Below are 21,966 nucleotides of genomic sequence, written 5' to 3' on the forward strand. Positions count from 1 at the left end.
GAAACTTTTAAAATTTTTTGGTTGGTGCTTCGGTTTTTTCTCTAAGGTAAAATAAATTTTATGTATTCACTTATATGTTAGTGTATTCGTTAACATTACAAGTGAAAGTAAAAGAATGTAAACAATTTTATTTTATACCGACAAATTTTTTCATTAAATATTTCTCGATTTGTGTGTTCGTATTTTGATTTTGAAATTTTTTATTTTTATCATAAGGATTTTGTAGTAGCGACAAGATGGGTTTAGTGCTACTACAGGCAGTCATGAGCGATAAACCAAACATTTGACGAATTCGAAATATATATTAAAATTTATTCTGTTTGGACCATGGACAAAATATCGATTTTATGCTATGATTCGAATTGTCAAAACGGCACAGCGCGCCTCTCTAAAACAAACCACCTTTTTCTAGTTGTCATTTAGCTAGGATTTCAGAATTCTTTTAATCCTCTACATCACGGGAAAAAATGGCTGATAACAAATTATACGAGATTTTGGGCGTTTCTAAAAATGCCAGCGAATCCGAAATTAAACGAGTAAGTTTAAATTCGTATTATTTAAATATGTAAACCATCACACACCGATTTCGTTACAAATTAATGCATGGTTACGTTTATTCCATTGTCTCGTTTTAATATTTTTTCAGAATTACCACAAACTTGCTAAAGAGTTCCACCCGGACAAAAATCCTGCAGCTGGTGATAAATTTAAAGAAATAAGTTACGCATATGAAGTGTTATCCGATCCTAAGAAAAGACAAGTGTATGACTTATACGGGCTCAAAGGACTACAGGAAGGCGGCCAAGGAGGAGGGTTTCCGGCTGATGAAATTTTTGGTAATTTCTTTGGTAACCTCTTTGGAATGGGTGGGAGTAGAGGATGTGGTCAAGGCCGTGGTCCAGTCCGTGGCGAAGATACCATGCATCCCCTTGCAGTGACATTAGAAGATTTGTATGCTGGGAAAACTACAAAATTGCAGCTCAGCAAAAACGTAATTTGTGCCCACTGTAAAGGTGTGGGAGGAAAACCAGGTTCTCTTATATCTTGTAAAGATTGCCGTGGACAAGGAATTAAAGTGTCATATCAACAAATTGCACCACACATGACTCGGCAATTTCATTCACGCTGTCCATCCTGTCTCGGTCAAGGTGAAACATTTAATGAAAAAGACAAATGCTCTAAATGCAAAGGAAAGAAAGTTTTGAATGAAACAAAGATTTTAGAGGTGCACATTGAAAAAGGTATGAGAGACAATCAAAAAATCTACTTCAGAGGTGAAGGAGACCAGCAGCCTGATACTGAACCTGGTGATGTGATTATTGTGTTACAACAAAAACCTCATGAAAAGTTTAAGAGGAACGGAGATAACTTAATAATGAAGCATGAAATCACACTTACTGAAGCATTGTGTGGTTTTGAATTTGTTGCTAAACATTTAGATGGAAGAGATTTGCTCATCAGACATTTACCTGGTGAAGTTATTAAGCCCGGTGATGTTAAATGTGTACAAGGTGAAGGAATGCCTATCTATAAAAATCTTTTTGAAAAAGGAAATTTCTATGTCAAATTTGATGTTGTTTTTCCTGAAAATCATTTTGCTAATGAGGAACAGTTAAAACAAATAGAAACTATTCTGCCCCCACGTCCTGCTTTTGTTATGCCTACAGGTGAAGATGTAGAAGAGGTTAATCTAATGGATTATTTCACACCTAGTGAAAGTAGCAGAGGCAGAGAAGAAGCCTATGCTAGTGATGATGAAGAACACATGCACGCTGGCCCTGGCGTTCAATGTGCTCATCAATAGTAAAATTTGTTTTATGTGCAATTCAAATTTACAGCAATTTATTATAGGTAGTGTAATATAATTTTACAGCACTTACATTTCACAGATATTTAAAAAAAAAATACTGTGCTAACAAGGGCTGAATTGTAATTCTTGCAACTTTATCCTTTTTATTTTTTGCAATTTTTCTGATTCTTGCTTTTGTCAGATGACCAACAAAATTTAGATAAATAGTTGGATTTATAAAAATATTTACCTTACGTAATAAATTTAATCATTTTTCGGTTTTGCATTTTCATCAAATCTCTCATTTTTTTATTGACTAGAAATAAAATCTAAAAAAGGAATTGGTACTATTAATAAATGAAAAAGACAAAACAAGGATGTTATATATTGTGTACAAAATAATTGATAAATATCAATAATTATGGACAGTGAAGAGCTCTCACATACATTATTTTAATTTTTCTGTTCTCAAAACATGACAGCGCTGAAATGCAAGTGTTTTATGTAATTCATTCCAGGGACATTGTATGGCTGAGGCTAATTATAATTAAAAAAGTAAATAATACTTGTGTAAATTTCTTTCGCACTCAAATTAAAAACATTTACAAGATCAACTGGTTTCACAGATACAATTCCATTACCTTAATACTACGAGACAGTTCAAATTTGTGGCATCTAGTAATCATTATTTCAATCAACCTCTTTTTTTATAATTGCCTTTGTAGGCAGATGAGCATATTGCCCACCTAATGCTAAGTGGTGACCGTCCCTCATGGACGTCAGCATTCCCTGCCAATCCAAGTCTGCCTACCATGGAGTACTCTCCGCAGGCCTCGTTTGAAGGACATGTCATAGCGCTCAGGAAAACTGGGAAACACGAATAATTCCTCAGAGCTCTCCCCATGGAAGATACGGTAAAAAGACAGAGAGAACCGAAGTCCCTCCGCAGAGTCCAGAAGTTCCAAGCGATCCGCGAGAACGGGACTATTGACAATCCGAATGGCCCGTCTCTGTATGGAGTCAAATGGAAATAGCTGGTATTTGGGAGCAGAGGTAGGATCCATCTGAAGCCGGACCTGTGCTTTGTTGTAAAGTGCAAGTCTGCCCAGGCGTGAAATACCGCTTCGCTGTGTTGAGCATTCCCAACATTTTAGAAGCCAATTTGGCATTACGTTCAATACGGCTTCGTTACTGAACACCGTTCGATCTTACGATACCCAGAATCGTTATACTCGCACGAGGAGGCAGAGGCTCGGGACCCTATACGGGAACTATACTGAGACCTTAGAACTTATATATATCACAAGATGGATGGCGCATTTTCGTTGTAGTTGTTTATGGGCTCCAGTAACCACTTAACACCAGGTCGGCTGTAAGCTCGTCCACCCATCTAAGCAATAAAAAAAAGAAAGAAAAAAAATACAGTTCGGCCCACTAGACTAGACAACGTAGGAGTGGGTGATATAAATCGTATATAGATTCAATATCTATATATCGCAGCAATATCGTTGAATCCGATATCGCCCCGCACGAAATCTATATATCGATATCAGCCGATACACGATATTGCTCGATGTGATGCGCATCGCCATATCGTACCGATTCGTGAATCGAAATCTATATTTCGATATCAGCCGATACACGATATTGCTCGATGTGATGCGCATCGGCATATCGTACCGATTCGTTAATATCAGCAATATTCGTTTGGTTCGTATCGAATCGGCCAGAGTGAGTGAGCGCACGATAGGGATATCATGTGATGAATGAAACAGAAACAGGCATTATCCATACAATTGTAAACCTTATATTTAAGTCCATATGTCTGTAGATTATTCTTAGCGTATCAGCAGGATACAGTTAAGGAAAGAAGTTTCAACTTTCGACCCTAACTTGAATGCAGTATAGCCTATTTGCATCGTTGAATTTAATTTCACGCGCTTTGACCTTGAACTAGAATTTTTGGACAAGTGTTTATAAATACTTAAAAGTTTTTTGTGTTTGATTTTTAAAGTACACATTTTTCTATTTTTAGTTGAATCCAAATAATTGAGTTTATTTCTTGTGTTTGTATTAAACTTTTGAAATCTACACTCTTTTGGTATATTTTGTAATTTTAAATTAAGACACAAAATACTAAAAACTGAAAATAATGTAGCCAGTCCTAAGCCTGGTAAAAGCATGAAGGAAAGTTTTTTTGATATTTTTATTTTCATGTTCTTTTTATTACTTTAAGATCATATTATAAATTGATATCAGAAAACCAACCGTATAACGTTGACTTAAATCTATATCTACTACGATATTATATCAGCGTATCGTTTCAAATCTCAAAAATCATGAATCGAGAAAATCTACTAGCATCCATCAATATATAGATTCAGAAAATATATAGATTCAATATCCGATATTGATCCTCGATATATAGATACGATTCGATACGCGGCAAAACCGATATTACCCACTCCTAAGACAACGAGAAGCCGAAGCTCCTGCCTGACCGCACGCTGTGTGATGCGAATCTCAGGCAAAGTAGGTACTATTTTTAATTAAAAGAATACAGTGAATAATTATTATTTCTGTATTTGTTTTTGTGGGCAAATATTAGTAGCATATACATCCTCAGTACTACTACTACTACTACAGTTGAGACGAAGCTAATAACACCTCTAATATTCAAATCTGCTGAAAGGTTTATACTAGAGTATGACAAGGAATAATACATAAATGAACTCGAAAAACATTACCCTCCTTTGTTACTCATCCTTTTTTACTGGTGGTAGGACCTCATGTGAGTCCGCACGGGTAGGTACAGAAAAGTCGTCAGTTCGTCGTATTCGAAGAGCTCAGCGACGATGGTGACCAGTGCTTAAAGAGCCCAAAAGCACCGAGAGCGAATCTCGTGGATCCGACAAGACATGCTTAGGGCGACGGCGGCTTTGCATTGCCCCGTCGCGCAGTCTAGGTCGGTTAATTAGCCGGTATAATTAGCGGTGGCCACGATTAAGGGGTTATCGTGGCGCCGCTTTATCAAAGTAGCGTTCTGACGCTTTGTTAAGATACTTAAGTATCAGTTCTACATTTACATCGTCGTAAAGATTGACATTCTTCACGTACCACGGTGCTCCGACGGCTAACCTGCACAAACGGGATTGGATGACTTGTGGTCTTAGTGCGAGTTTTTAAAGCCTAATTCTGGACGATAGCAGTAGCGCCAGGAAGGCTACCCTTTTAGAGAACGGCCGTACTTTTCATAGGGTCGACGTCGATGCGCCACTTCCGAAACCCCTCTCCTAAATTGGTGGCCGCAATTTTGAGTTTACTGTGGATGAGCTGACTTAGAGGGGTCGCTGACAACCGCGGTGTGTCGTTAATGTATAGGCTAAAAAGTAGCAGGGAGAGAACAGAGCCTTGCAGGACTGCGGTCAAGATTTGACGCAGAAAAGAGCGAGTTCCCCCAACTCAATACCAAAACGAACGGTTCGACAAGAAATATCGTACACGAGACTATTTGGCACTCCCATGCTGTACAGTTTGTAAATTAAACCGTTGTGACAGAGTTTGTCGAACGCCTTCACGATATCGAAGAAGAGGGCTCCCGTGGGAACGGATCTGTCTATTTAACCCTACTAAGATGTGCTCTGTGAAATGATACATTTGTTGGATACACAAGACAAGTGTTTGGCGAGGACTCCAAGCTGTTCATCGACCAGGATGCCTTTCGAAGTGATAAAGTCCTAGAGGCGTTTAGGAATTAATCATTTGTACAGTTTGCCTATCGTTGGGAGGTGGCTAATCATGCCGTAGCTCGCGCACTCGTCTTTGGGTTTAGTAGGCAGCGGCTTGGCTCTGCTCCTGGCATTGCTGAAGTCCATGGGCGACGGTAACCACTTACCATCAGGTGGGCCGTACGCTCGTCTGCCTACAAAGGCAATAAAAAAAAAAAAAAAAACAAGTTTGTGTATGCCGCGGGAAAGATGCAGTCTGCAAAATTGAAGACAGCATGATTGAGTATCACTTGGGCGGGTAACATTTTTAATACGCGGTTGTGGATGACATATCCTTAGTTTGCAACAAAGGTGTATTTTAAACAGGTTCCTGGACTAATTGTAAAGTTGTAATTTAAATGAATCTACATCATTACATTTTGCGTGTAGGTGGTTTATCTTTTTAAAGTTTTATTTTACATAATATTCTTAAGTTTTTTACAGTTATTTATTTTTAAGATTTTCATTAGTCAGTGTCATGAAGAATCTATAAAAATATTTCAAAACTAGCGACTGGCCCGCGCTTCGCTTCGGGATCTGTAATTTATTATTGGTCTTATTGAATTTTCTATCTTCATCTTTCATGACATCGAGCACTCGGTTGTTTATAGTCATAACTATTCAAATATTTGTCCAAAAGACAAAGATTGTATACTTTAATTACCTACCAGATGCGATAAAAGTATTTATTTTCATATATGGATCAATTTGTGACTACCAAATGTGCGTTTATAAGTTATTTATCAATTTTTATTGATTTTTTTGTTCACTATTTTGGCGATAATGATTTGCACATAAAAGAGATATCGCGGGCTATTTATAGAAATTTTTGAGATAAACATTTCTATAATACATAAATTGTGACGGCTTTTGCAGCGTCCCTACGCTAGAATAATTCACAGGTGGTAGATTTTATTCCTACTTACTTGACACTTATCGTTACATTTTGGGTAAATCACACTATTTCCTTATAAATTATAGCCTATGTGTTATTCTGATGGGTAGCTAGCTATATTATTGTAAAATTTCATCAGAATCCATTAAGTAGTTTTTGCGTGAAAGAGTAAAAAACATAAATCCATACATTCTTTAAAACTTTCACATTTATAATATTGGTAGGATAAGTTTTATTACAGATTTTTGAAATACTTACTTACTTAGGTTATTTATTCATTCATCTGTATGTATAAAACTAATTGTCCTTTAACTGACATTAATTCTCAAACCAAACCAACGAATCTATAAAGCTGTGTGCTTAGTGCGAGTTTTTTAACTTTCTCGATAGCTTAAAATTAAGCCAATTTTGTATGCAGTTGGAACAGCGCCCCTAGCGGCAAACGTAGACAAACGAACCCATTTTTTTATGAACTTTTTATGAACTTTTACGCTATCGAAAAGATGAATTTAAAATTTATATAACACTAGCGGATCCCCGGCAGACGTCCTGCAAAAATTCATTCAAGTCGATTTTTTTTTATTGCCCTTGTAGGCAGACGAGCATACGGCTCACCTGATGGTGAGTGGTTACCGTCGCCCATGGACTTCAGCAATGCCAGGGGCAGAGCCAAGCCGCTGCCTACCGCTACTCTCCACAAGCCTCGTTTGAAGAAAGACATTTAGGATTCAGCCGTTTAGTTGTAATATAGATAAATAACCTAGATACTGACCATCTGCCGGGCCGATTTGTGAATCTAAACTATCCAGAGCGCCACCCAAACGCATACAAAAAAAACATGCTAATCGGTCCTGCCGTTTAGGAGTTTAGTGACAAACACACGCGCAAAAGAAATATATATATATATTAAGGAGATTGAAACCATGATGGCAATCTAAACTAGGAATATGTTTATATATATATATATTGAAATTTTAATATTATTAGTAACTTCGAATCACACTCTGATGAACAGATTTGTTCATTTTAATTACCTATTTTAAAATTAAGATTAAACTATTATACACAATTTATTTATTTATTCTTTAATATGCAAGTACTAATAGAGCAACTATTTATCCTTTTTAGCAAGTAATTGTAAGGTATCACAATACTTTTTAAAATCTCTTCTACTTCTACAAAGAACATTCAAATTTATGTCATTGACACCCAAATCACGTAACATTTCCAATCTTTGCTGTACAGTTTTTTGAGAAGCTGATAACACTCTTGATTTATTAGCGATGTCTTCAACAGTAAATCCTTCATTAATAAGAAAATCTAGGAACTTTTTTGCCTGAAAACATTTATTATAAAATCAAATCAAGTATTACTTGGATGTTATATTCATCTAAGATGTAAAAAAATATAAAGTCACTATAATTAATTAATCTATCATAATTACTTTGGTCACTCTGATTGTTTTTAATGCAGGTGTTTTTGAGTACAGCTCTTCCACAGAATCAAGTGATGTATTCAGACGATTAGCTAAATAAATCTGTGTCGACTTTGTTTCTCCTAGAATATTTTTAGTTTCTTGGCTTAATCTAATTGACCTGAAATTAAAGAGAATAAAATAATCTTAAATTTACTTAAAAAGTTAATTGTTGAGAAGTAAAAACACAATATAAATAAAATTTTGATTATTTAGTGTGTAATAAAAATACCATAGACAACATAGCATACATACAGCTACCGCCTTCACACATACGAAGTTTTAAATTGAGTGGGTTTTGGGAATATACATTGCTCTACAGGTACTATTGCAGTAATTTGTCTCCTAATTTGTATGGGTATTTGGTCAGTATTCCTAATTTTAGGACTTAAAACATGCTTGCAGATAGGCATCCATAATAAGTGTCAGGTCAGCATATATTTTTATTTCTACAGTTAAGTAGTTAATATTATAGTATTAAAGTATAGTTAATTTGTGATAAAATCAAACCTATATATTGTAATTATTATTATTACTTAGCATAGCAAAATTAGTAACAGTTTGTTATTATTAGAGATTAGACTGAATGAACCACCATGCGTTTGTGCACTGTCCTACATGCATTGGTCTGGTTTTTTAGTATATTAGTATTTTCTGTTAACCCACCTATTTAGTACCTCCTCAGGGCATCTAACCATCCAAGGATATAAGTTGTCAATACCCTTATCTTTGACTTGTTGAAGTCTTAGGCGTATTGTTTCATGATGATATTTTAATATCCATAAATCCCGAATTATTCTGTCTTCAGACACACCCATTTCTAAAATTTCGAAGAGATTAATCATTCATTACTACTTCTAAAAAATTCAAAACTAAGCATAAAAGAACAGTAACATTCACATAAATTTTTGTTTCACATATTTTAGTATTATTTTTACTGTGACTCTCTACTTCAAGATAGTTGGATAAACAATAACAATTTATGTAAAAGGATTTAAAATGCCATAGAGGGGAGAAAGGCTATTTGGTTTAAGGGACATGTTTGCAACATAACAGGAGAGTCATTTGAAGTTTAAAATTTGCAAAAAATATCCTAACAAAAAATTATTCGGCTATTTCAATGGAGTAAGTTTAATTGAAGTTATATTAAAAACATCGAACTGTTGATGCTAACACCAAATAAAACAGACCTTTAATTACAAAGATAAATGTTGCCTATTAAACAAAATGTCGCATAAACCAAATATCCTTTCAACCCTCAACATAATTTTAAATTTTTGTACTGATTCATATTAAAACATTGATATACTAACCTAACAAAATATCTAAGGCATTTTTCAACCAATCAAATGATAAGGAGTAAACAAAGATTCTTTTAGTTAATTTTTCACATAAGCCAGTTGGTGAACACTGTAACAAAACGCATCAAGTTCCAATTTTATTTATGTCTTAAATTTACTCTATCTAATTTAAAGTATTTTATAGTCCAATAAAAATATATGGTAACTCAATCAATAGTGCAGAAATTGAGATTTTTCATTAAATAACTGTACAGCCTGTACAAACCTTTAATCGAGATGCCAAATAATAAAGCCGGTTTTCACAGAAACCATTTTCAACATCATTCATAGTGACCTTGTATATGTGAAGCAATGTTTTCATTGGTAGCTTGTAGAATGGCACAGCATCCTCTGGAGATTTCAAGTTTAATAGTAAAACTATTTTTGCTTTTGGTTCATTGTAGCAATTTATCTCTAAAGAGAGAGCAAACAATTGAATTTATTCAGTAATACAACTAAAGGTCCTAATCTGTTAATGGTTATTATACTTACCATCTTTTGTATTCGATTTTAGAGTTTGTACAGGTACATAAATCTGGTTATAGATAATTTTGTTTTTGCACACATTATTGAAATTTAACCACAAAACATTCCAAAAACTATTATAAGAATGAGGCCGTACGAGAAACGAAGAAATCATAAGCCGTCCAATCATTTTAATTTAAATGTTTAAGCATAAATAGCAGAAGCAATATACTTTTTTACTTTCTACTCATTTGAGGATTACTTTAGGCAATACGCTAGTAACAGTGGAAATACGTTACTTCTAAGATATTGAAAATAATAGGAAGAATAATAGAAAATAATATTGAAAATCCAGGAGTGAATTAACTAAATATGAGGATTTATAGGTATTTCATTTTAAATCAGTATTGCGTGGGTGAAATATTATAAAATATGACTAGATTGTAAAACTTGATTATACAATAAATTATTACAGAATAATTCTACAAAACATTAATCACATAATCAAAGTAAACAAACAAAAGTATATTAAAACTTTTCGAGTTCGTCACCATAGATAATAAACTTATTTTTTTAAGGGATTTTATGACCTGGTAACTAAGACTTTTAGGTCGTCTCATTTTAATTTATATTCCTTTTATGAAAAATGATAATATAGAGTGAAATGAAATGAAGATGATTAATTTTAATTAATAAAGATGAACCATATATATCGTAATCTGATGCGCTTGAGTATTTCAAAACGGAGAATATTTTGTTCATAATAAAATAATAGCCGTGAGTTTGCGTCACATTGAAATGTCAGATTATTTATTGCATGAGAGCATCGATGAGAGCTTTATTTAAGGTTCACTTAAGACCCCCTAAGAAAATCTGACGCGCTCGATTACATTATTTTTTTCATTTTCAACCCTTACCAACCCCCATCATGCAAACGATCATTATTAAAAATACGTAGGACATTTAATTTTATGTTATCAATATCTGACGTTCTCGACTATGTCCATCAACAGTTTGAAAATCTATGCCCGCTTCCCCCACCGATGAAAAGGAATACATTAAATGCCATTATGTAATGTAATGTAATGCGTTTCCGTTTTGCAGGGCGGAGCAGCCGTTGTACTGTTAAAAATGAGACCTTACAACTCATGTCTCAAGGTGGGTGGTGGCATTTATGTTGTAGATGTCTATGGGCTCCGGTAACTACTTAACATCAGGTGGGCCGTAAGCTCGTCCACCCATCTAAGCAATAAAAAAAAGTGCTCCAGTAACCACTTAACATCAGGTGGGCCGTGAGCTCGTACACCCCTCTAAGCAATAAAAAAAATTGATTCTTTCAACAAATTTCAAACAATGAATACGACAAAAAATGCAATCTTACGAGAATTTATTACGGTTCATAAACTATTGCAAATTTATTACAAAAGTTGCTAAAGTTCACCTTTATTGCAATAACAAAATAAAATATTTGATGATATCTTTAGGCTTTTATTACACCCACGGGAAGAGAAAGGGTACTTACCCAACACATACAGTGCTGCCTCATCCACTCCAATTTTATTTTAATTTTCATTTCATTTCAATTTTCACACAACAATTTTGGCTCAGTATATTATGTTTTCCTTGCTTATCAAATAGACGAATCAAATAGAAAAGGAAGATTTAATTATTTTGGGACTTTTTGGCGGGAACGCGAGGAGTGCGGTTGTATGATTTGTTTAATTTTGTCTATTTAGTGTTTCTTACGGTTTAAATGCATAATAACGCTGGTTTATGAACTGCTTAGTATCTGTGAAAGTGCACAAGTGCACATTCATATTAATATAAAAGATTAGGCTGTATGGTATGACCCCTTTGCCTTTTCATTTGGAAAAATAAAACTACTACTACTGAATTATTTTGGCGCCAAGTTCCAAATTTAGAATTTATTTTTTAACACATAAAGAAATACGCACGTAAAGGACAGAAAATACATTTACGAAATAATGGACCATAATTACAAATATTCATTGAAAAACCCTAATTTTTTAAACATTGGTTATATTAATGCAGTTGCAAACTTAAACGATAAACGAGACAGATCAGCCCCATCATCATATCATTGGAAAATATTAAAATGCAGGTGAGATTACCTAAACCAAATTAAATATGTACGAATCTACTTTTGATTTATTCACATAATAATTAAGTTTTTTTTTCAAACAGAATGTTAATTTTTTCCAATTCGTCCATATTGGCCTGTCCCGACAAAACTGATGTCAAACAAATTCATGTAATATTTAATAAAGTTGGTGATGACTATGATATGCTAAACTCAATGTTTTTACGATTTTCACTTATTCAAGTAAGTAATTATTATTTTAACTGTAGGTGTAATGAATGTACTAACACAATTAGACCAAGATTTTAACATTAGCAATAAAAACTAAGTTAAGATATCTCATAATTATTCTTCGAAAAAATAAGCTATCCAAAATTGAAAGAATGTACGTTAGATTATTTTAAAATTTACGGCTGCTGAGTCAAACCTACACTCACACCATTATGGCTCAGTGTTTTCTTACAGAAGTGAAAATGGGAGTGATAAACGGGCAGCCGTTGTTCTGAGTCATCATCATCCATTTGACAATTATTTAAATTGGTTTCTGGTTGGGTAGCGGCGTTGGTGAATGTAGCACCGGTGCGGACAGAACGGTGTGCTTACTTGCTTAGTGCGAGTTTTTTAACGTTCTCGATAGCGTAAAAGTTAACTCTTTGTATAGAGTTGGAACATTTGCCTACGTTGCCGCTAGGGGCGCTGTTCCAATTGCATACAAATTTGAGTTAACTTTTACGATATCGAGAACGTTAAAAAACTCGCACTAAGTACTCAGAGGTGAAGACGAATGCTTTTTTATCATATCTATTTTAAGTTACCTCGAGGGGTTGTGTTAGCTTCACCGAACGTGTAGGCGAACTCGCCTATATAGTTTAGTTTGGAAGGACTGGGCTTCTTTGTTCCTTTCTACGGTAGTAACACACTACACTACTGGTCGCTGCATTATGCTGTTTGTACCTCGCCGCACGCCGCCGCTACTGATGAGCAGTTCGATACCTAAGGCGTCCTAATAGTCCATCACTTTACGTCAATTTCAATAATGTTTTCACAAATGATATTTTAAACGCTATTTACTTTTGCGTATCATCATCATAGTCGGATGCTCTTGGCAGAGCAGTCGTGGTCATGTGGAATTCTTGCTTATTAAAGCCTTTACAGATGTTTTCCATAGTTTGCGAACCGAGGCCTAGCGCACGCACTCGTTTAATTAGCGGGGTTTCAATAAGGTCTTTATAATGTACAAAAAGCATACTTTTTAATATTTTTTATAGTTAATGATATTTCCATTTCCATATCTCTTAAAAAATACAATATCAAAATAATTGTGATTTTAGCAAGGTCGAATAAAAAATGCCACGCCAGAATTATTTGAACGGTGTTTTCATTATACAATGACCGCCAAACTGGCTCCAGTTTGGAATGTTCTTGGATATAATTTTATGATAAATAATAGAGAATTTTTGACAAGTACAAAGTCAGAAGACGGCATCAAATATTCCATTCGAAGTAGCGGTGAGACATTTGCAATTTCCTTAAAATATGTAACTTTAGATTTAGTGTTTAAACTATTGGACTTGTAGGGAGTACTTTCTGGCAGTACTGACTGGCGCTAGCACCTCTTGTGAGTCCGCGCGGGTAGGTACCACCACCCACCTATCTCTGCCGTGAAGCAGTAATGCGTTTCGGTTTGAAGAGTGGGGTAGCCATGTATTGTAAAAACTGAGACTTAAAATTCATGTCTCAAAATGGGTGGCAGCATTTACGTTGTTGATGTCTATGGGATCCGATTTATTGGATATATGGGACCCATTTAACACTAGGACTACCGTGAGCTCGTCCACCCATCTAAGCAATAAAAATAAAGTATAAACAAAGATTGACAGAAGAATAATTGATTCGTTGTGCTCAAGTACTCTTGATTCCGAAAGTATATTTCATTTGAGAATTTTTTTCCTCGAATCAATTATTCTATTATATTACACTTACACTTTCTACTTAATTCCTTAATTTCTACTTATTACACTTATCAACAGTTTTCGGCTTGGTATATTATATACCCTGTATAGATAAGTTTTTCTAAGTGCAAAAAATATTTCCAGAGCTCGTCACTGCTATAGAATTGAAACCAGTTAAGATACATTTAATTAGATCGAAGGAAGAGTTTGTAGTTGGTGAAACGATAAGAGTTTTACCAAGGTATTTATTTTTTCAATAGGTATATTATTATTTTATATAGGCATTTCATTTTATGAAAACCAAAATATTATTATCATTCTTAACAGTTTAAACAAAGCTTGCATCGATGACTTCTGTAATAGTTTATCTGAATCGAATAATTTTAAATGCTACAAGGATCTGCGTCGGCATTGGAAAAATATTGTAAGTAGCACTATGTCGCATGTTCTATTACGGCAATAAATCAGTTGCAACATAACAAAATTATACAAATACTAAAATTATTGCAGTCATCTCAAAAATAAACGAACATCGGTCTAGTATTTTTACGAGCTGAGTTCTGAATAAGATTTCTATCAATAACCGCTTTTTTTTCCTATCTATGCTGATAGCCTTGGGAGCCTATTTCATCTTTTCCTTGACGTGTAGGTGAGCTCACGGGGCTCTAACCGGGAGTGTTGCTAACACTGGCCCTAGCATTTAGCAAGAGCAGTGATTCGCAGAATCTATCACCGGATCGGAAACACGACCCACTGAGAAGATCAAGCGAGAAACTCAGTGGGCTGTGACTGTGTGTTAATTTACGCATTAATTGTTCTCACCTTCAGAATTGTGCACACACACAAACACACACAAGCGTTCTCACACACACGTACGCAAGCCATTGTTTCACAATCACGCACTAATAACTTCACTATATACAACATTAAAGTCCTCAATAGAGTTTATGAATGTTTTTTATTTTATCACCTCGGATCGTTTTTTACCGCTTCGATTCCCGAAAGGTGATTTTCCGCGTTGCGTTCTTACACTCGTCTGCCTCTTCTACACGTAACAACTTTTGCAACATGTTTTCATCATGAGAATATAACATTTTATATAAAATTAGAACTAGTAAATTTTACTTAATTTGTGTAACTATTTGTTACCAGCATGGTTACAGGCTACCAAACGATGAATGCCCATATTACAAAGTACGTTTTTGGCGAGGGGAACCATTGACCTACCCGAAAATATGTATTCTTAAAGACTTTCCTATTGTGACTCCAGTACAAAGACCGAGAGAAGTATATCTTGTGTTATAAACTAATCTCTTAGTGGTAAATAATAAACAGTAGACTTCTTCTTCTTCTCAGTCGTGTCACTCTTGACAGAGTGGTCGTGATCGTCATGTAGTGATATAAACAGTAGACATATCGAATTAAAAGCGATTTAATAAGTTTGACTTAATTCTGCGCTGAGCCGTTAACAGAATTACTAATACTTAATGCTTCGTTATAAGTTTTTTAATACGCTTTTATTAGCTTCAGACGTATGTAGGTATGTTTGTAACGGAATCTTTGAACATGATTTTGACCCCCTTCAAACCGTCGGATTAACTCGAAATTTGACATACTTATTAAGGACCGATGAAAATTAAATATAAAAAAAAATTGAAAAAAAAAATTTGAAAAAATTGAAATTCAACTAAAAACTACGCTTTTTTTACACTAAAATCATTTTTTAATTTAATCACTGTTTTTAATTCAAATTTATTAAATTAAGTTTCTATTTTTTAATTGGATTTTTTTTAAAAGCGTATTTTGTTAGTTTTTTTAAAGTATTATTTATTGTTTGTAGCACGTGCGTTCCTATACCATTCACGTGAACACGAATTTTTTATTAATGCTATAGGAGAAACTAATTCATTCAGTATTAACGTGAATGCCGGCTTCCGCCTTCATATACGAGATCAGTAATCAGCAACGAATGCCACTCCTCCAAGATGGCTTCCCCAACACTCAGGGCGTCTCAATAGAGATGACCCGGTAACTTCGTAATGTCCTAAATGTTAGGGTGAGCTGCGACTGCCACAACTTCGTCCTACGGTTAAGGACTGGCCCCATACAAGAGCTCCCAACAGGACTATTGATTGTATAAACTGTATAAGGGATATTGGAGAATATTATAGCAAATAATAATGTGTAATTGTTTTATTTTTCTATAGAATATTATACTGGCAAATTTTTTGGACTGTCTCAAAAGTAAAATGTCTCATTTTCTCGGAATGACTTTAATAATTGAAGGTGTGGATAACGTAAGACACCAAGTAAGTGTAGTTGTTATTATTAATAGTGAATTATGTTGGTACTTGTATAATAATGCATTCTTTAGTAGGTACGTAATTTGCAAAATAATGCAAAATCGTCCTCATTACCGATTTTGCGGACCAAATGGTAAACAGTTGACGTCGCCCAAAACACGTCATTTCGAATCCTCCCGATCTACTAACGGTGCTTTTAGGTACCTCAAGCACCGGTCACCGTTAGTCCGTTCAGTGTTAGCAACTTCGCCAGGTTTGAGCTCCGTGAGCTCACCCACTTGTCCGGTAACGCTGATATAGCTGATCTCAAGGGTGTCAGCATAGGTAGGAGAAAAAAAAAAGAGTGCGTCTTATGTGTAAATATGTAACACAAATATTTAGGTATCGTTTCAATCAAACGTTTTTCGTTAGTGTTTCAAAATAATGTTCGTGCTCTTCTCGATTATGAGTATAACTTTCGAGAATGTGTCGATTTAACTGCGATACGATGCGAAAGTAAGATAAATCATTCGTGATGCCAAAATTAGTTCTTTTTACGCACGGTAGAGACGCTGTTTAAATCAAATACATTTTTTCTTGATAACGATACGAATAGTTTTTCAATAGTCTTTCGTGCTCGCCCCTCTGGTCACTAAGTATTACTGGATCGACATCGATTTTTTATAAATGCTCTTAGTACTTAGTTCAAACGAGGTTTTTAGGACAAAAGAAATAGGAAAATTTGTCAGAATAATAATAATTGAATACTAAAAAATGTATTATAATCAGTTTCATTTAAATATACAATCACTGTCGACTCAAAAAATAAAATCAGCATCTTTATAACTATAAAATACCAAATTCCAAAATATAACATTAAAGCCGAATTTACATTACGAAATTAGTGGCGTGAAATTAATTTCGTGACATTAGTTTTACTAACAGTTTCACGTGTATTTTAATACTTTCGTAATGCATGCATTAATTTCATGCATGGAAATTAGTTTCGTGCCCTGCGCGATTTTTTGGTGAAATTAATGTCATGCAACTATTTTCATAGTGTAAACGCGACGTGAAACTAATGTCGCGAAAGGGCCTGCGCTGTGCGGACGTGTGTATTGTTAGTTCCGACGCGCTTCAAGCATTGAAAATGGCAAACCAATGATGGAGTACAGAAAAAAATATAGATCTTATTAATGAATATCAATGACAAGGGTCCCGAAACACCTATAGTAAAAAATCAAAATTATCTTCACTCATTCGAAAATAGTTTTTATAACTCTCAGGATCTTCATCTGCTAATTCAGAGACTTAACTTCATTGCACCTAAATACCTTCTTGTTGACCATCCTCGAATCTACCAACTTTTTTTTTCTTGATAGTCTTTTTTTAAGTTTATAGGTATATAAACATTTCTTTAGCTACATTGAATATAGCAAATTATAGCTTTGATGCTGAAGGCGCCATGGTTACTGCGATACTGTTGATTTCGCGACACTATTTTTTTAACGAATTACTTTCGCATATATCGAAACTACTTTCGTGAAACTGAGCTCAACATGCATGACACTAATTTCGTAATGTAAACTCGGCATTACGATTTATTTCAGAGTATCGTAAACATGTCTGAAACGCAAGCTGTTAGTTTATGCACTCCGACACAGGAAGTTTAATCGGAAGTGAATTATGTGTTGTACAGCTAATTCGTAATGGTTTTTATAGGGACTAGTATTAACTTTAACGTAATTAGCATCTACTTAATTTTCTTTTTGAACAATTGATACACCGCTGTTGGATTCCTAACTTGTAAGAAATACGATACGAATAGCTCAATAATATATTTATAGATAAAATTATAAAAACGCAAAACAAATGTTAAAAATAATTTCTGTATTTGTAATTAGCGTGCGTACTTCAAAGAGCATTACATATTTTTTTAATACTTCTGGCGTTTTATTTCAACATGTATATTGTTACGCCCAACCGATATTAAAATTAAAATAAAACAAACAATTTTAAAATTGTGTTATGTCATTATTATTTTCAATTATATTTATAATTATATTTATTTATAGACGAATCAAGAATTAAAACTATTTTTATTGGTCTGTGGTAGCAAGATTTTCGGCTAAGTTGGTATTAAGCGGTTAATAGGCCCATAGACACCCAAAACATGAAAGATGGCGCCAATCTCAAGACAATGCAGTTTATTAATCCTCTCGACGATCCTATTCATTCAAACCTTAACGCTTGGCTGTTTGCGAAATAGAACAGGACCGCGGCGTCGACCTATGCGGGCTCACAAAACGGCCTACCAAACAAAGTACGAACAATTTTGGCGGTCTGTGTGCTTAGTGCAGTTTTTTAATGTTCTCGATAACGTAAAAGTTAGCTTATATTTTTGTATGGGCTGGGATCGTTTGCGTACGTTTGCCGTTAGGGACGCTGTTCCAACTGCATACAGAATTGGGCTAACTTTTACGCTATCGAGAACGTTAAAAAACTCGCACTAAGCACGCGGATTTTCATTTTACGAAGGAACGAATCATACCTTCACCGTATGTATCATAATTTCTAATTCTTGCGTTTTATCAGTTTATTTATTTATTAAAATAATAGCTATCATAACCATGTCATACTTTAGTTTTATAAAATACTCCTCTCCCAATTACTTTATGTTAACTGAATTTTAAAATCAATGGCGCAGCGTTTCGTTGCACGTTGGTGAGGAAACCCTAACTATATTTTGTCTTGGAGTCAGCGACGACTGTCCTACGGACTGATTGAAAAATCTCACTACGGATGGTGATAAATTACGATCAGTGTAGTGAGGTGATGATCTCATGCTCTGAAACAAAGTAAGTATTGATTATTACATTAATAAAAACTTGATAACATTAAGAATATGATACACGAGTACATAACATGTACATACGTACATGTCAGAAATTAAGCTAAGGTGGGCTATATTATTGTTGGCATCTCCTTTGTGGTTATCCAAAGAGACTCAAAAATCAAGTGGCTACATGAGTTTATTTCTCGAAATAATTTGGTAGGACATTATATTGTACGATTTGTTACGATGAAACAAAAATTCAGATTTTTATGAGTAGGTACTAGCTTTAAGATCGTAACATGATTATTTACACTACTTAATCATACTATCGAAAATTTCAAAATTCTACATGAGCTTGACCGCGGGACACAGCTAGATCAGATCATTGATATACTAATTTCTCATGAATATAATTTCACAAAGTAATGAATGTTAGTCATCCGTGAGCTTAGGTTTCGGCATTTGCGGTGCAGTGCGGTGTCTATTAATAAGTTGTCGTATAGGCTCCAATAATCGCTACGCAAATGGCTGTGTAGATTCTTGTCTAAGCTAGATAATTATTTGAGAACTCTAATGATTTTTGCGTACCGGTCTACTAGTTCTTGAAGTGGTACTAGGTGAAATTGTATTCAAGGTAGGTTCTTGCTGTAATATGTTTCTTGGAGAATTCGGAACTGCACTGTTGGTATTTGTCGAGGATCTCTGCAAGCTAAGTGAAGCGTCACGATCCGCTGAATTGATACTGCACGTGTTATTTTGTTGTGAAGTGTTCCTCGAGTTTATTGGACGCGTAGTAATTATTAGTGGTCTATTAACTTCGTTTTCGGGAAAATGACTTGATCCCGGTGCCTCTAACCAATTCGATACTTTATAGCCTTTTGCCAATTGGTCAAGGGTTTTTCCTGTAACAGAGTTTTTTTTTTTTTTTTTTTTATTGCTTAGATGAGTGGACGAGCTCACAGCCCACCCGGTCTTAAGTGGTTACTGGAGCCCGTAGACATCTACAATGTAAATGCGCCACCCACCTTGAGATATAAGTTCTAAGGTCTCAAGTATAGTTACAACGGTTGCCCCACCGGTTCAAACCGAAACGCATTATTGCTTCACGGCAGAAATAAGCAGGGTGGTGGTACTTACCCGCGTGGACTCACAAGAGGTCCTACCACCAGTAGTTGCGTTGGTTGTGTAATGAATGTGAATGTTGACAAATCAGGATAAAATTTAAACTTATTCACCTGTTAGAGACGTCGGTACATGTACGTTACATCGTCCCGTAGCCAATATTTTTTTTAATGCTACAACATTTTTAAACACAATTGCTACTGCAGCTCCGTCTGCTAGTTGTGAAGAATCACAATATGAAAGTAAAAATATCCAATTATCAGTATTCCAGTGCTTTCCAGAAAATACAGCAAGCTGTAACGTAGAAGCCCCTGAAAAAAAATTATATTAGGTTGTGAGGTAACCACAAATGTCATAGAAATAATACCCTTGAAATGTTGTCTTGAAAAACCGTGGATGTACGTATCAATATATACGTATAATTGATACTTAAATCTGTTTTATACCTATCTGCTTTCATAATTCTTAAGTTTTGCATTTATTGAAAACCATATTAAATTCTACTATAAGAAATCAGTTATAGATTTTCGAAGCACAGCTATAAAAATATAACCCATATTATCTAGAATAACACCAACAAATTTAATTTAAAAATGCATTTCAAGTTTGTTTATAGTAAGTTATTTTATTTTGTTGATAAAAAAAACTGACCTGTTCCACTCAATAAATGAGGATCTGCACCAAATTGAATAAACAATTTTACCACAGCAAACAATCCATGTCGAGCAGCCAACCTTATTGGCCACCCACCTTTGTAGTTTGGATTTAAGCCAGATCGGAGAAATTCAATTATGCCGTCAATATTATCATGTATTATTAGGTCTCTTATTGTACTACTACACACGTCCATGTTTCAGGGGGCTTCTTAAAAAAGGGTTAAATTCAACTTTTAGATAAAATATAATTTCATTTTATTCGTTAAAATGGCCTACGAGAAAAACAATATATTTTATAAGTACCTACAAAATTTTAAAAATACTATAATCTACTTAATAACATATAAATATTACTATTAATATAGATAGGTATCCCAGAATGAAGCAAGGGCGGATCCAGCTTTGGCGCCAGGAGGGGGTCACATAGTCAAATTTAGATGCGTTCGTTCCCAAACGTTTGCCATTATACAAAGTTATTATATTATATTAAATTAATTAAATATTGAAGGTATGTAGTTACATAAAATCTATGGTGACAAAATATATAAATAAAATCATTATATTCAATTAGTGGTCCACCTAAGTCCTGGAACTAGCTCAGGGTGTGGACATGACCCCCATGACCCCCCACCCTGGATCCGCCATTGGAATGAAGTCGTCGTGGCCTACAGGATAAGACGTCCGGTGCAGCGGTCTAGCGATGCAACGGTGTTCGAATCCCGCAGGCTGGTACCAACTTTTCTAAAGAAATACGTACTTAGCAAACGTTCACGATTGACTTCCACGGTGAAGAAATAATATCGTGTAATAAAAAACGAATCCGCAAAATTATAATTTGCGTAATTACTGGTGATAGGACGTTTTGTGAGTCCGCACGGGTTGGTACCACCAACTTGCCTATTTCTGCCGTGAAGCAGTAATGCGTTTCGGTTTGAAGGTTAGGGCAGCCTTTGTACTGTAAAAACGGAGAACTTAGAATTCTTGTCTCAAGGTACCTATATTAAATATATTGGTTCCGGTAACCACTTAACACCAGGTGGGCCGTGAGCTCGTCTACCCACCTAAGCACTAAAAAAAATGCAGAAGAAAAATAAAAGTTTTTGAACTAGGTATGAGATGTTTAATTTTCCACAGTCTGTCTTAGAGATTTGTTCTAGAAGATGGAATAATGTTGATGCAACAACAAGACCGTCGAGGCAGTTTTTTTGGTCTTCACGCCATCCCGCCATAGACAATTCACTTAGTATTCATTGACGCCGCGTTGTTATTTGGCGTCCATACGTCATG

The 21,966-nt window shown here is 34.9% G+C and overlaps 4 protein-coding genes across 6 annotated transcripts; 2 read left to right on the forward strand and 2 right to left on the reverse strand.

The window, feature by feature from the left end:
• The first annotated feature begins 440 nt into the window (after window positions 1-440).
• DnaJ-1 (DnaJ (Hsp40) homolog 1) lies at window positions 441-2,354 on the forward strand. Its single transcript, NM_001163908.1, has 2 exons — window positions 441-536; window positions 647-2,354. Exons 1-2 carry the CDS (start codon window positions 468-470, stop codon window positions 1,802-1,804), a joined length of 1,227 nt encoding a protein of 408 aa, NP_001157380.1. The 5' UTR covers window positions 441-467; the 3' UTR covers window positions 1,805-2,354.
• Window positions 2,355-7,397: 5,043 nt separating this feature from the next.
• Window positions 7,398-10,291, reverse strand: LOC101737309 (transcription termination factor, mitochondrial). Of its 2 annotated transcripts, none has more exons than XM_012693062.4 (6): window positions 9,758-10,268; window positions 9,492-9,616; window positions 9,239-9,335; window positions 8,592-8,745; window positions 7,896-8,046; window positions 7,398-7,787 (listed from the first exon to the last, which is right to left on the reverse strand). In XM_012693062.4, exons 1-6 carry the CDS (start codon window positions 9,918-9,920, stop codon window positions 7,563-7,565), a joined length of 915 nt encoding a protein of 304 aa, XP_012548516.2. In that variant the 5' UTR covers window positions 9,921-10,268; the 3' UTR covers window positions 7,398-7,562. The 2 variants fall into 2 exon arrangements, with proteins under 2 accessions (XP_012548516.2, XP_004929257.2); XM_004929200.5 differs by having other exon boundaries at window positions 7,511-7,787; window positions 9,492-9,679; window positions 9,758-10,291.
• Window positions 10,292-11,623: 1,332 nt separating this feature from the next.
• LOC110385731 (uncharacterized protein C18orf63) lies at window positions 11,624-18,007 on the forward strand. 2 transcript variants are annotated; one of them, XM_038010657.2, is made up of 8 exons: window positions 11,624-11,852; window positions 11,936-12,074; window positions 13,163-13,340; window positions 13,928-14,024; window positions 14,111-14,207; window positions 14,936-15,070; window positions 15,991-16,092; window positions 17,676-18,007. In XM_038010657.2, exons 1-8 carry the CDS (start codon window positions 11,716-11,718, stop codon window positions 17,736-17,738), a joined length of 948 nt encoding a protein of 315 aa, XP_037866585.1. In that variant the 5' UTR covers window positions 11,624-11,715; the 3' UTR covers window positions 17,739-18,007. The 2 variants fall into 2 exon arrangements, with proteins under 2 accessions (XP_037866585.1, XP_062524164.1); XM_062668180.1 differs by lacking the exon at window positions 17,676-18,007 and having other exon boundaries at window positions 11,630-11,852; window positions 14,936-15,103; window positions 15,991-16,069.
• Window positions 18,008-18,078: 71 nt separating this feature from the next.
• Window positions 18,079-21,198, reverse strand: LOC101737546 (uncharacterized). The gene is made up of 4 exons (XM_062668181.1): window positions 20,675-21,198; window positions 20,137-20,334; window positions 19,490-19,803; window positions 18,079-18,913 (listed from the first exon to the last, which is right to left on the reverse strand). Exons 1-4 carry the CDS (start codon window positions 20,871-20,873, stop codon window positions 18,761-18,763), a joined length of 864 nt encoding a protein of 287 aa, XP_062524165.1. The 5' UTR covers window positions 20,874-21,198; the 3' UTR covers window positions 18,079-18,760.
• Window positions 21,199-21,966: the final 768 nt, after the last annotated feature.

Source organism: Bombyx mori, chromosome 4, assembly GCF_030269925.1.
Source record: "Bombyx mori chromosome 4, ASM3026992v2".
Taxonomy (NCBI): Eukaryota; Metazoa; Arthropoda; class Insecta; order Lepidoptera; family Bombycidae; genus Bombyx; species Bombyx mori.

Excerpts from the sequence above, each read along its gene's own strand:
- LOC101737309 (XM_004929200.5), bottom strand. The coding sequence starts at position 9,920 with ATGATTGGACGGCTTATGATTTCTTCGTTTCTCGTACGGCCTCATTCT. Across the intron at positions 9,336-9,491 it reads ATTTGGCATCTCGATTAAAG|TGTTCACCAACTGGCTTATG; the intron begins GTTTGTACAGGC and ends GTTTTGTTACAG. Across the intron at positions 8,746-9,238 it reads TGCCTTAGATATTTTGTTAG|AAATGGGTGTGTCTGAAGAC; the intron begins GTTAGTATATCA and ends TCGAAATTTTAG.
- LOC110385731 (XM_038010657.2), top strand. The coding sequence starts at position 11,716 with ATGGACCATAATTACAAATATTCATTGAAAAACCCTAATTTTTTAAAC. Across the intron at positions 11,853-11,935 it reads TGGAAAATATTAAAATGCAG|AATGTTAATTTTTTCCAATT; the intron begins GTGAGATTACCT and ends TTTTTCAAACAG. Across the intron at positions 15,071-15,990 it reads CAGTACAAAGACCGAGAGAA|AATATTATACTGGCAAATTT; the intron begins GTATATCTTGTG and ends ATTTTTCTATAG.
- DnaJ-1 (NM_001163908.1), top strand. The coding sequence starts at position 468 with ATGGCTGATAACAAATTATACGAGATTTTGGGCGTTTCTAAAAATGCC. Across the intron at positions 537-646 it reads GCGAATCCGAAATTAAACGA|AATTACCACAAACTTGCTAA; the intron begins GTAAGTTTAAAT and ends ATATTTTTTCAG.
- LOC101737546 (XM_062668181.1), bottom strand. The coding sequence starts at position 20,873 with ATGGACGTGTGTAGTAGTACAATAAGAGACCTAATAATACATGATAAT. Across the intron at positions 20,335-20,674 it reads TCATTTATTGAGTGGAACAG|GGGCTTCTACGTTACAGCTT; the intron begins GTCAGTTTTTTT and ends ATTTTTTTTCAG. Across the intron at positions 19,804-20,136 it reads TGTACCGACGTCTCTAACAG|GAAAAACCCTTGACCAATTG; the intron begins GTGAATAAGTTT and ends ACTCTGTTACAG.